Source organism: Thunnus maccoyii, chromosome 5, assembly GCF_910596095.1.
Source record: "Thunnus maccoyii chromosome 5, fThuMac1.1, whole genome shotgun sequence".
NCBI lineage: Eukaryota > Metazoa > Chordata > Actinopteri > Scombriformes > Scombridae > Thunnus > Thunnus maccoyii.
In genome coordinates, this window is record NC_056537.1 from 18,611,755 (window position 1) to 18,625,192 (window position 13,438).

Here is a 13,438-nt window from a genome sequence, read left to right on the forward strand (position 1 = left end):
TAGATAAATGTACTGGAGTAGAAAAGTACAATATTTCCCTCTGAATTGTAGTGGAATAGAATTAACTGAAAATACTCAAGTACCACAAATTTGTACACTCAGTTGTATATACTGTATTTGTAATAATGTATACTTAGTTACATTCACATATCACTGGTATTTTTGTAAGTTTACTTTATTAAAAAGTGATTTGATTCAATTTTATTGTCTCAAATTGTTTCACAGATAATGTCAGAAGCCTGATGAAAAAGAAAAGCAGAAAACTTGTCATCAGTTTTAAACTATTCGATTATCTTATCTCTCCAAACCCTTACATTTCAACAGGAATACTAAGATTACAACACAACAGACAAAAAAGTAGAGCTTGCAGAAACTGGCAGGTTTTTAATTGTTATTTGTGATATTTTTTATATGGGTACATTATATTTGGATACACACATACAATACAGCAATAATCTACATTTATAAAATCTCTGTTCTCTCTCTTTATCCCTCTAGGTGCAGTGTTTGGACAGACAGTCACATGCAGTGACAGACAAGACAGTGTGCTGGCTGCGAGTGCCGTTGGCACACAGTACAGGAACGCTGAGAGGCTCTGTCTCCACAGCAGCACAACACACACACTCCTGCTCCACGGCAGCCCTCTCCAGGGAGAACATGGACTTACTGCGACATTTACCCTGATAGACAGATGGACAGATGGACAGATGGCACCACAGGGAGAGACAGAGAGGGTGGACTGGTGAGGGACAGTGTTATGATTTCATTGAACTTTGTAAGCTAATCCTGGGGGGAAAAGTATTATCATCCTTACGTGTGTGTGTGTGTGTGTGTGTGTGTGTGTGTGTGTGTGTAGTCCCTTACCTCACAATAGCGCAATTCTATCTGGTGCTCGGATTGGCAATCGTCCACTTTGATGTAGTTAAGTGTTCCCACTGTCTTTCGACACTCTGGCTCAGTACCTTTACACCAACATGCACACACTCTTATTAAAGTCAGACCGTCCAGATTTTTTTTTTTTTTAAATAGTGCACCAGTCTAGCCAAAGACACAGCTCTACTTACACATCTCACAGCAGGTTGTTCCAATCTGGCTGACCTTCCCCTAAAAACACAAATAACAGGGGAGATAAATTTAACAAAAAATTGTTGCAGATATAAAGGTGTAAGTGTGGGAATACTGTGTAACTGAGGACAGGTTGTGTAGTGGTCTTACCCCCTGGTCCAGGCACTCTTGGCGGTTAAAAGGAGGGCAAGTGGTCACTTTGGTCTGCAGGACGAGATCTCCTTTATTGTTCAAACCACAGGCATACAGGTTGCAACCATCCTCAGAAGTAGTGTTCACCTAGAGGCAGAGGGGCACACAGACAGTATGTATCTCCATTATTGCTGCTGAAAGGCTGTTGTCTTCATTTTATAATGATGTTTTTAATGTAGTAAAATAAAGGAATGAATACATTAATTTTCTAATAGGGAAGAATTTTATTAGGTCATGTCTGTTTTTTATTTTGCTGACAGTATTCTACTGATTCGAGGGATAAGTATAGTATAGTATAGTGGAATATAGTATAATAGTACAGTATAGTATAATACAGTCAAGTATATTATAGTATAGTACAGTATAGTATAGTATCATATGGTTTCTTATAGTATAGAATCATATCATATAGTTACTGTAGTAAGGTATAATATTTTATAGCATTGCATATTACTATTGTATAGCATTACAAAGATAGCACTTTATAGTATAACAGTAATGTTCAATATAGCATCTATCTATCTAGTATCATAGTATAGCACATAATTACATTACATAGTATATTTGTAAAGTTTCTCTATTAAAAAGATATACATTAACATAGTTATAAAGATGTCTTGCGACAGTAAATCCTATGTGTATCTGTATATGTGACAGGGTTCATGAGAGAGGCATCATCTTTCCTGCAAAGTACCTACCTGCAGACTGATCAGCTTTCCATCTGGCCTTTCCATGATGCAGGCGGTAGGAACACAGTGACCACAGCAAGCATCTTCCTCCTTCTTCAGAGTGTATCCCTGAAAACATTGTGGTTAGTACTAAGCATTAGTTTACATCGGATGGCATCAGGAAGACATCTATCGTCAACACAGTGACATAAATTTCCCTGGACATTTTGTGCAAAAAAATAATTCACTATTTACCTCTGTGAATAGAGGGAATCACTGAAAACGATGTGGCCGCAATTTTATGATGAGTGGGGAGGGAATGTGGTCAGAGGATTAGAGAATCTTTGATGAGAATGATGGAATTTTGAATTGATGATGATGATGATGATGATGATGATGATGATGATGATGATAAAAAATAATGATGGTGGTTACCATGGGACAAGTAGGGCAGCTGATTCTCCTGCAGGACAGTCTGTATTTTCTCACTGCACCGCCCTCTACTATACACTCACAGTGTGTACATACATCCACCATCAGCCTCTCCCCTGCCTGTACAAACACAGAAAGATTGAGAGGGAGTACTGATGGTACTGTTCTCATATGACAGAAGAAAACACCTTTTCTGTATGACTTACTCCTATCACAGTGTGGTTGAGGACGCAGGCATCCATAGGAGCTGTAGAGAGAGAAATTAAACAGTAAATCACACCACAAGCTTCGTAAGGTCAGGTCAAGATAACTAGCAATGGGTTGACACCAATATGAGAGCGTCCTCTGCTGGACAGACACTGCAACTGCATTTTGGTATATATAAAGTTTGCCCACGATACTCACTTGAGGGCAAATTAACAGAGCAAAACCTTGATACAGGTGCTTTCTCGACTGATTTTTGTTGCCATTTTCTGCTTATGCTTTCATGTGTATGTATGTGCATGTGTGTTTACCACAGTGGCAGTGGGGGCAGCAGTCCTCAGTGTCACAGCGTAACTCAGTTCCCAGTGGGCAGGATGGAGTGTCCATAGCAGGGCAGCTCATATTTGTAGCAGAGACGAACACCTCTTCTTTCACCCTCACACACTGATTTAACACACATTTATCATGTGGAGACTGCCACACTTCACCCACCTATTATTAAAGAAAGAGATTAGATTAAAATCAAACAAATGAGGAGAAAAAAAGATTATTTTTTTTCTCTATTTACAGACATTAATCTATAGACTGACTATGATTAAGTTGTATGTGAAAAAAACATAACGCACAACCACAGAAGTGGATGGAAAATCCACTGCAGGTAATAGTAGGTGGAAACTTGTTTAGAATACAAATCAGCGTTTATTATTACAATGAGTGTCTTAAACAATTACTGGAAAAGCATAATTACTAAGAATTAATAGCGTATATTAGTCAGATACATGAAATTCCTCAACACACATACATGTCTGAGTTTTTCCCCAATCACTGTGTCTCCTCGCATCTCTCCCTCTGACTCCACACAGCTGGAAGGTATGCACTTCCCACAGCATTCTCCCTTTGATGGAGTGTATGTCGTGCCCTGAAATGTAACAAATATATAAACATTAACGGTAACAGAAGCATAATCCAAATGTTTATGTTTGGTGTGTATTTGTGTGTAAGGTTTGTGTCTCACCAGAGGGCAGGTCCGTTCACAGACAGGCGGAGTACACTGAGCAGTGTGCAGTGAGGTGTCTTTGTCCTTTAGCTGGGTGCAGCTGCACTTCTCACATCCCTCTTCCCATTCAGTCCCCACCGGGTGAACCACACCACCAACCACACACACCTGGAGACACACATAATAACACAGGGTATGTGTCCAGCAGTAACAGCACAAAAACTGGAAAGTGATGTATTTTAAGTTGCAAGCAAACACACACTGACCTTGTCCGGCAGGCAGATGATCTCTGTGCAGCCACAGTCGTCAGTAGAGGAGGATGTGATGAAACCAGCAGGGCAGGTGCGGGTGGAGTTCTGGCAGTTGCACACGCATTCAAATACGTCACAGCACTTTGTCTTTTTGACTGACAGTTGGCGATGTGCGGGACAAGCAGGGTGAGTTTGTAGATCGCACTCTTCTTTTTTGCAGACTGAGAGAGAAAAGAGATGTATTGAAAGGCGTTGAAGAGATCACATGGGTGTGCGCTCTGTTTCATGATGTGTGTGTACACTGGAGCACAGCAGAGCTTGCACATCATAAAGAATGTGTAAATGGCCTACCGCACTCGTGGATAGGCTGACATTCTCCTGGGTTTTTCAAAACCAATGATTGACCATCGTCACAGCGGGGCACTTCAGGAAGGGCGCAACTCACCAGATCACACACTGAAAAGTCACAGAGTGAGACAGTCTGTTGCGGATGGGTGACATCTACTGCAAATTGAAGCTTTTCCTGATGAAAACATGCTCATCCAATATCATAACAACTTCTCAGTCTGTTTCCTGATAAGGAGAAAGATTTTTTAGCTGTACATTTTTTCGGAGTGAAGGTGATTTGGATTTACTTTCCTACAAATCTTTTGTTTAATTAATTAATTAAATTGAGTTTATATATGCTCCATTAGGACTGAGGTTTCACCAATGGTTTGTATTGTTCAGTAAAGCCTTCAATATCTCCTCTGGGTGTAAAGACCCAGACACAAAACACAAAACTTGCACTGAACACTGACAGGTCTGTTCCTCATGTTTATTTGTTGAAACTTATATTGGATCTGGAAAGAGAAACATCTTAATATTGATACATAGTTTATTATACATACCACACTCATACTCTGGGCAGCACTTGGATTCTCTCTTCTCCCTCAGGACCTCACAGGGTCCACACACTGGAGCTACACACACATACAGATGATTAATTGTAAAAGGTGTTACATCTAAACCCACAATGCAATGCTGGCAATATTTTTAATGTTTAGGAAGGCCAGAAAATAGATAATAACAGTCTGGGTGCTTGCCTTTGATGTCATTGCAGGGCCGGGCGGTGCAGTTGATACGTTGTTGGTCCAAACACATACAAATCAAACATGGGTTCTCATCTGGTACCCAACTCTGCATGTACTGTAGGAAAGAAACCAGGTTCTTTTTTATTGCAGTATTTTGTTATATTAACACTAGAGGGCAGTCACAGCACACTTTAATGGAGAACACATAAACGGTTGCCCTAACTAATCCTGTTAGCATTCATTTCTGTAATTAAGAAGTTGATTTTTTTTTTTTTAAATCAGTCCCATACATATTCTGTCAGGTTTTTCTTGTCCACGCATCTCACCATATAAGTGTGTCTATGATGGTCGACACACTGCCTACATCCCTCTGGTGATACACATTCTCCATGATGCAAAACTGTCCCTCCAGTACAGAAACAGCCCTCAGTAGGTGTGTCCATACAGGATGACTCGTTACCCCTGGCAACAGACCAGTCGCCTGGCAACGTCTGTATGCTTCCGCAGTCCTCCACACACCCTGTCCGACATGCATCATACTCCATGGAGCTGGGGCACTGTAATGCTGTAACAGAGGACAGGCTTAAGTTTAGGTGTAGGCCTGGACTCAGTATTAAAACCTAATCAGCAGTGGAACTTAAACCTGCAAACATCCGCACATCAGAAACTGACTTACGGCATAGGTGGGGGCTCCTCCAGTCCACACACACACCTCTCTGTCGACAGAGGCGTGCGTAGGCAGATATGAGCTCACACACATCTGACTCCTCACATGTCTGCTCCTCACACTTGGCAAGGAACACCTGAACGGGTATGTGTGCGTGACACGGTTCAAACACTTCCGAGCGTAGGGCCTGACATCCCATCGCTGCCCCAGACACACACACCGCCCTCCGTTTTGGCAAGCACACACCGCCATCTCCAGTCACTGTCCAGTCAGAGATGAAGGCTGGCTGGTCAGCAGTCGAGCTGCCATTACGTAAAGAGAGGACATTAACCTTATCCTCTCCACAGGCACCTGGAGGAAAGACACAAAGGATGATCAGACAAGAAAGCACCACTCCAACTCCATTTTACGGTTTTGAAGGAGTGGGTCTGTATTTATGTTACCGCAGAGTCCAGCAGTGTGGCCGCTGGTGGTGGAACTGAGCAGTGTGATGGTGAACTCGTTGCTCTGAGGAGTGAAAGTCAGGACGTAGCCATGGTCTGATTTCAGCTGCAGCATCACTCCCCCATAACGCACCACCTCCAGGCCAGCGTACCGCCATGGCAGTACAAGCTCTTCCTGATCAATCGATGCCTGCTCAAAGAAACAAATACACATTCAGTGAGTAAATAGCCGTTCTCCCATATAACAAATAATCTCAGTGTCCCTGCAGCTATCCCAACTAGCAACACACAGCTTACCGTCATATCATCTTTCAGCAGCAGTTTATGTGATCCGTGGGTCACCTCCATGGCTTTCATGCAGACCTGGTTGTAATTAGCAGAGTCTTGACAAGGTCCACTATGGAGTTTGACCTCTGAACCTTCACCAACGCCTCTGCTGACAGTGAGAAGTGTGTAGGAGCACAAACCCTCCCCATCCAGCCTAAGTGCCAAGCCATCAAACCTCACAACATGATTGGTCGAGCTGCCCATACACATGCCTGTCACAGCACACAGACAGGAGGAAGAGAGCCAGGAACATGTAGTCCATTAATAGTCAGTATAAATAGACTGGAATGCAAGCCTCCAGTATTCATTGTTAACAACCCCAGTGGGCAACGATGTGTGCTTAATATAGACAGTTTAAATATAATACTAAGAACTTCAGAAGTTATTTGATCCTTTTGATACATACAAGGGCATTCCCAGTGGCAGCCACAGGTATCCTGGACTTTGAGAGGTGGCATGTTGTTCCTGCAGGCTGGCGGCTCCAGTTTGTCACAGCTGACTTTGTGGTTCTGTACTGTTACTGCTCCACTGGGATGGCACAGGACCGAGTGGCAGCCATCCTCCAGCAGCCATGACTCTCCAGGCTGGAACACACAAACACAAAGATACACAATTCATTGAAAGTAATGCTGTAATTGCTGTAAAAGGTTGTCGTACTGCTGTTACTTGTATTCAACATCAGCAGACATTACTCACCTTTCTCTCATTTCCATGATCATCAACGCACACTCCTGGTGGACCAGCTGAGAACCAAAGCAAATAACCTTTTTTTGACATCAATTATCATCACCATCATTATTAAATCTAAAAGACATTATTGTGAAAATTTTAAGAAACAAGGAACAGATTCATTTCTTAAAATTCTTTTTAAGTGTGTGTGTGTGTGTAAGCACCTCTGCAGATTCTCTCTGTGTAACCACTGTCCAGAGTCAGCAACATTCGTAATTGATCCATGCTGTTCAAGTGCAGAGTGTTGTCTTGTTTGCCATGGCGACCGAGCACACTAAGCTCACTCCTGTCATAGCCTGGTCCCACCCCAATGGGGAACACTGATACACCTGAGGAACAAGACTCTTATCAGTGACACACAGCAGAGGATGATGGAGGTTACAAACATCCCATGGTGATCATGTTAGTGGTGGGTTAATTACCTGCGGCCAGTGCTTCATTAGCTGCTTCTATGACATCATCAGCAGATTTGTCAGTCACCAGCATCACCACAGCCTTGGCTACACCCACTCTCCCACCACTGGCTGGTGAGATGGCGGTCTGCACAGCGAATCGCAGCACAGAGCCTGCAGACAGACAGAACAGTGAACATGTGTGTCTGTGTGTGTGTTTTAATGTGTGTGCATATGTTAGTTTATGTATCCACTACCTAGTGCAGGGGCAGCAGTGGTCCTGCTTGGTATGCTCTCCACCAGGTTCAGGAGGTGTGATTTGCTCTGTTCATCTTTCCAGGTGAGCTCTGCTGTGTTGGTGCGTCCATACTGAACAACGCTCACCTGAGTGCCATTCAGACCTGCAAACATAAACAGGAGGTTAAACCATTGCAGCAATGCAGAGATGGAAGATCTACAAACTGGTTATTAATGTTCCTTAATGCTGTTACATAGTTTTGTAAAAAATCTCACAATATTCTTAGTGTACCTGGACAAGTGGTAGGACAAGTCCAAACCTTTGAAACCACATTTAAGTTCAAGCACATGTCTCCTCTACTGTGTCCCTCACTGGTTTCTTAATAATAGCTATGTGACAGTGGGTTATTGAGTGAGCACAGAATGCTGAGTAATTCTCCAAACTGCTGTTGAACTGAAAGACTTCTTAAATATTATATCAAATAATTTTTTGACCCTTAGGGGATAGACTTATGATTTGGAACCATGATTCCATTTTTAATACTTCCATAGCTCTGACTAAATATTAATAATTGTCTAATGGCAAAAATCACAGCCCAAGGTAATTATTAAAATCTAAGTATAGCACTCTTTTTCCCAAGGCCTATCTGTGCAGAAGTTTTTGAAATATTATTGTGAATGACCTCCAGTGCTTTAACTTCTCATACTGTTGCAGTGATGTACAGGTGTACCATATGGGACCCTGTGACATCAATACTGGGTGTGGTTACAGATGCAATAGAACACACTTTGCAAAACTTTCAACCAGAGACAGCTGTGAAACACTGCTTTCCAACCTGGTGTTGAGTTGCTCTTTAAAAATGTTCTAGGACATTTAGGGGCTGGGTCCCACCTACCTATGTCAGCATCATTGATGAAAGCTTTGACAAACGTCTTCATGTCCTCAATCTGATCACCAGACTTCAACAGGAACAACACATCCATGGGCTTCTTACACGGCACTATGCAAAGATATGTGCACAGTTCAATACAGGCTAATGACTCGACTCATTGTGGACTGAATGATTAAAATGAATGCGTTTTCTGTACCAGTGGGTGGCAGGCTGGAGAGTGTTGGGAGGACGAGAGGTGGCAGCGTAGGGGAGCGGGGCCTGATGGTGCTGTGTGTGATATTGACTACACGGTGGACAAGGGTCGTCAGGCGGCTGTAGTCATCCACCATCAGTGGGCGCTGGGGGGAGCTGTACGGTAGCAAGTCAATCTCACGAACTTTTGGTCCAACCCCAATGGGATACACATGTGTGTTGGTGCTTGTGGACGGTGGACGTGTCACTGTGTCAGTTGGCGGGTTCTCTGTCACGAGGAAGACCAGCTGAGGAGGTGTGGGACCGTGTGAGGGCTGGACTGTAGCCATTTCTTGAATGGTCGTAGTGACAGCTTTTCCTGTATTCGTCTCACTTCCACCCCTCCAACGAATCTCCCTCAGTCGTTGCAGCAGCAGGGTCCTCTGCCGTCTCAGCTCCCACCGACTGATCTCCACAGTGACTGTTACTGAGTATTGGATCACAGTGATGCGAATGAACTCCTCTTCCTCTGTCAACTGTGAGATAACTTCCTCCAGAAAGATTAGCGACTTGTTAAAGTTGGCCTCCCCAACTTCATCAGAGCCTTCCAGGATGAATGTCACATCTACGGCTGGAGAGATGGATGATGGCGATGTGGTGATGGAAGACAGGCCAGTGGGTGAGGTCGAAGTAGGAGTGTTTGGGAGGTATTGTGTGGGGTTGGGCTCTAGACGAGGAGCTGGGGTAGTGGTGGTTGTGCCCTGGCGAGCTTTACCTGGTGTGGACTTTGGCTTTGGAGGTTTCGCCCCCTCAGGTTCCATCCCCAAGGTGCAAAGGTAATCTGTTACCTCTAACAGACGATCAGGCAGCTCTCCTGTGCTGCTAAGCACATAGGCCCTGTTTTCTGGGTTGGCCTTGGTGATGTCATTAATCTGCCCCATGTTTACCCCTGGACCAAGTGCCACTGTCTGGGTGGTGATGGATTTCTTGCGGAGCATCTTGACGATTGCACGTACGGGACGAGGGTTGGCACTGGCAGTCAAGATGATGGCAACGCGGCCAGCATTGACACGCTTGTTCTTGTCATAGATGTTGATAACTAGATACTTGACAGCCTCATCCAAGAAGGCTGCATCTCCTCCTGTGTAATGCAGCTCACGCACAGTCTTCTTAAACAGCCACTTCTGAACCTACAGGCATAAATGAGAGAGAGAAATGTGGAGATCAAGCAACCAGATGTAGACTTTTACTGTACATTCAGTGCAAGCAGTTTATTTCTGAGCTAAATTTGATGAATCAAGTATTATTCCACAGAATGCTTAATGCAGCACAGCATGTTTGTGCATAATTACATACAACACAGTATCACAGTTGTATATAATGGGTCTGTCTACCTGCAGGTCATAGGTTTTGACTCCAGAGTGGTAAAGCAGCACTGTGGCTCGAGTGTGAGCTGAGCCCATACGAAATCGTTCGACCACTCCCAGAATAAACTCTTTGGTTGTCTGGAATTCTTCTTCGCTCAGGGCTGCTGAACCATCCAATAAGAAGGCCAGATCCATGGCACGGTCACACATGCCCTCAGGCATCAAGGTGGTGAAAGGCAGTTGAGTTGTGAAGGTGGCCCAGGAAGGGGTTGGTGTGGGAGTGGTAAATGTGGTCAAGGAAGCACAAACTTCACAACTCAGGGTGTTGTTGTCACAGTGACTTCAGAAAACAAGAACAAAGCACATTCGTAAGTACAAAGAATCAAATACAAAGCATGATGTGTTGACTTGTTGCTGCGTGAAAAACTGGACAGTAAATGACAGCTCTGATCCAATATTACCATATTTTGCAGTGGTCGGGGTCATTGTGGTTGAGAATGACTTTGTTGCCGTGGGAGATTCTCTGACCCTCATGGATACACACTTGACACTGAGAAGGATCTACACAACGCATGGCCACCTCATCCAATAGCTGACCTAAAGAAACAAGGATAACAGTTTGACTCACTCAATCAAATCTATATTGTGTTTAGATCTTGCATCTATGTCCAGTAAATGCTCTCGGCACCTGGCGGGCAGTAGGCATGGCAACCTTCCACACACGTGAGTGAGCAGTGGAGGGGATCAGGGTGCTGGCAGGTGATCGGACAGGCAGGGCCACAAATATTATACCTCCACTGGCATAACTCCTCCGCTACACCTGGCCTCTTAGGGTTCAGCTCCTCACAGCTCACGGCTAAGGAAACAAAAGTTTCAAGTTGAGTTACAGGCTATTTTATTGACCCCGGGATAAAATATGGCTCCTGCATTTAATTATGAAGTATTGAGAAATTCATATGAGATTTTTAGAACATCATACTTAAGAAACAAAATGCTACAACTAAAATCTCAAGAGAGAGACAGCGGAAAGTCAGGCTAACTTCCGATTCATTTAGCAGAACTACAAAAGATAAACTATCTGATAAATATGCGTATGGAAAAAGAATACAGAACTTAAAAGTCATGGTGTTGGTAAGTACTAAGAAAAATGGGAAGTTATGTGACTGCTATTGTCAGTTCTGTGGGCAGTTATCTGACAAAAAAAACTTTCACTTGTGTTTCAGAGGAAAATCTTTAATTATTACTGAGGGTTTATTAAATTTTTCAGGCCATTTGTTTTTTACATGGGGCACTGTCAACTGGGATAACATTAGCTGTCCATGACAACAAAGTGTATTTCTGCCAGAAAACACTGGTAAAAATATATGCCTGAGTGGATGATGGAGAGATTCTTCACACTTACGGCAAAGCTCATTGGATCTCCAGCTGATGGATACACCCCTCTCTGAACAGGCCTGAGCATAGGCTGCGATGACATCACAAAAACACGCACAGTCGCCCACTGATGGACAAGAGCATGCTGCCTCCACACACATATCTACATATGGCTCTGCATCCACCTAGAGACACATGGGAAAAAGGACAGAGAGCACTGAGTGAATGAACCTAATGATGCTTCTGATGTCATGGGATATCAAGGGTGTCTGTAATTACACTCACCTGGCTGTTGCATTCTTTAAAGAGGGGACCAGTTAGCAAACGACACGACTGCTCCACTGTTACCAACTTGATAATGTTGTCACTGCAGGGAGCGGGGATCTATACACACAAGCACACACACAAATATAGTGCAACAGCACTTATCTCTTTGCTAATAAACTGAATATAGAATATCTTGTCCTTTATTAATAATGCAATAATTAGCGATTCAAGAACCAAACAATGTTTTAGCACATTAAATACAAATCAAGCATACTTTATATGATGGCAAACCATTTTCCAAACCATATTTTTAGGTTGATTTCAAATGTTCCAGCCAGCCATTGGTTTTCAGTCATGTCAGTACAGTACAAAACTCAACTTTCACAGATTTGCCTGAGGTAGGCAGTCCATCACAGTTAAAATGCTTTTTGAAAAAATCTAATTTACCATCCTGCCCAAAGACAGTCCACATAGTCTACTTTCACTTCCCTGTATACAACAAAGTCCATGTTTCTAAGTGCTCCACAAGAACAGCATCATGTATGGAACATTATATAGCCACAGGGCTGAACAAGGTTTTGCACTGGCACCAGACTTCTGCCTCAACTAAAGCTCAGCCAAGCCACATATCAACAACACTTTCATTGCTTGGCCTAGATTAAAGAGATCTCAACAATGGTATGGTACAAGATATGTTACTTTGTATTGACCATTCAATCTCAGATGAGATTTTACCATTGCTACATCGGCACAGCTGGGAATGACTTTCCAGGAGTTCCCAAAATGGGAGGAATCCACCTCCAGCTGGTTGTTGCTGCTCATCAAGTCGTTGTTGACGTTCCCATCAAAGTTACCACACAGACCACACACCCGACCCTACGCACAAAGGAACATGTTCAATATAAAACAATGTGAAAGAAATAAACAAAGCTCAATGAGTACAAAAGTAGTGTTATAATACATCAGTACCCTGTATGTGGCTGAGATGTGGACCAGGAGGCGGGTTCCCCTGTCCCAACTGAGAGAAATATGTTCCCCCAGCAGTAGGGTGTAAAACTGACCAGATCGGACAATCTCGACCTGTGAGCCCTGCAGGACCGGCCTCTTCATCTTCACCTGTAAGAGAGAATGATGGCAACATAGGATGTATACAGGATTCTCACAGGTCAAGTCTGAAGTCTTTGGTTTCAACTCTAAGTCAATTGTCAGATTGTCTGAGTAAAGCAGAATAGAAGTCATGAATGTGTCAGACATACGAGAGAGACATTAACGTTTTAGTTGCGTCTGATTTTTATGCTTTAGAATTTGCAATTTTGTCATTTTGTGCAACACTACTGTACACTATGTGCACATATTCAAAGGTGCATTGCTAATATGCATGTATTGTATATTATAATATGTAGGGGAGTTAGTATAGATATTCCTGGATTTGTGTGTGTGTTACCTCTCCATGTTGCATTAAAATCAACCCTCCCTGGTAGAAGATTGTGATAGCTTTTGCACAGCGGTGTCCCACAATTCCACAGGCCTCATTTTCCACCAGCACTCTGAATGACCCCTCTTCTCCATTACACATATCCTATTGATAGTAAATGTAGAAAAAGAGGAAATGTAGCGAATGGATAGAGAGAGGAAGAATAAGAAATGTGTACTGTATTTTTATGCTTTGACACCAAAGTGTTCTCTAGA

General features: G+C 43.1%; 1 protein-coding gene across 3 annotated transcripts in view; it reads right to left on the minus strand.

Moving 5' to 3' along the window:
• Positions 1 to 358: 358 nt before the first annotated feature.
• vwf (von Willebrand factor) overlaps positions 359 to 13,438 on the minus strand; it is a 30,218-nt gene continuing 17,138 nt past the window's right edge. For 2 of the 3 annotated variants that reach the window (XM_042411504.1, XM_042411505.1), the window contains exons 21-53: positions 13,194 to 13,328; positions 12,719 to 12,865; positions 12,485 to 12,625; positions 11,768 to 11,866; positions 11,511 to 11,667; positions 10,797 to 10,964; positions 10,570 to 10,705; positions 10,136 to 10,448; positions 8,767 to 9,931; positions 8,574 to 8,678; positions 7,698 to 7,841; positions 7,471 to 7,614; positions 7,213 to 7,377; positions 7,016 to 7,062; positions 6,726 to 6,903; positions 6,290 to 6,531; positions 5,993 to 6,182; positions 5,559 to 5,900; positions 5,209 to 5,447; positions 4,895 to 4,997; positions 4,700 to 4,771; positions 4,161 to 4,265; positions 3,825 to 4,030; positions 3,577 to 3,726; positions 3,364 to 3,480; positions 2,873 to 3,053; positions 2,564 to 2,604; positions 2,361 to 2,477; positions 1,956 to 2,054; positions 1,216 to 1,344; positions 1,065 to 1,104; positions 865 to 962; positions 359 to 680 (exon numbers count right to left, since the gene is read on the minus strand). In XM_042411504.1, the coding sequence (XP_042267438.1) occupies positions 495 to 680; positions 865 to 962; positions 1,065 to 1,104; positions 1,216 to 1,344; positions 1,956 to 2,054; positions 2,361 to 2,477; positions 2,564 to 2,604; positions 2,873 to 3,053; positions 3,364 to 3,480; positions 3,577 to 3,726; positions 3,825 to 4,030; positions 4,161 to 4,265; positions 4,700 to 4,771; positions 4,895 to 4,997; positions 5,209 to 5,447; positions 5,559 to 5,900; positions 5,993 to 6,182; positions 6,290 to 6,531; positions 6,726 to 6,903; positions 7,016 to 7,062; positions 7,213 to 7,377; positions 7,471 to 7,614; positions 7,698 to 7,841; positions 8,574 to 8,678; positions 8,767 to 9,931; positions 10,136 to 10,448; positions 10,570 to 10,705; positions 10,797 to 10,964; positions 11,511 to 11,667; positions 11,768 to 11,866; positions 12,485 to 12,625; positions 12,719 to 12,865; positions 13,194 to 13,328 (5,901 nt within the window). In that variant the 3' untranslated portion in view covers positions 359 to 494. Of the gene's footprint in view, positions 681 to 864; positions 963 to 1,064; positions 1,105 to 1,215; positions 1,345 to 1,955; positions 2,055 to 2,180; positions 2,202 to 2,360; positions 2,478 to 2,563; positions 2,605 to 2,872; positions 3,054 to 3,363; positions 3,481 to 3,576; positions 3,727 to 3,824; positions 4,031 to 4,160; positions 4,266 to 4,699; positions 4,772 to 4,894; positions 4,998 to 5,208; positions 5,448 to 5,558; positions 5,901 to 5,992; positions 6,183 to 6,289; positions 6,532 to 6,725; positions 6,904 to 7,015; positions 7,063 to 7,212; positions 7,378 to 7,470; positions 7,615 to 7,697; positions 7,842 to 8,573; positions 8,679 to 8,766; positions 9,932 to 10,135; positions 10,449 to 10,569; positions 10,706 to 10,796; positions 10,965 to 11,510; positions 11,668 to 11,767; positions 11,867 to 12,484; positions 12,626 to 12,718; positions 12,866 to 13,193; positions 13,329 to 13,438 lie in introns of those variants that run through there. The other variant, XM_042411506.1, reaches the window with a different exon arrangement.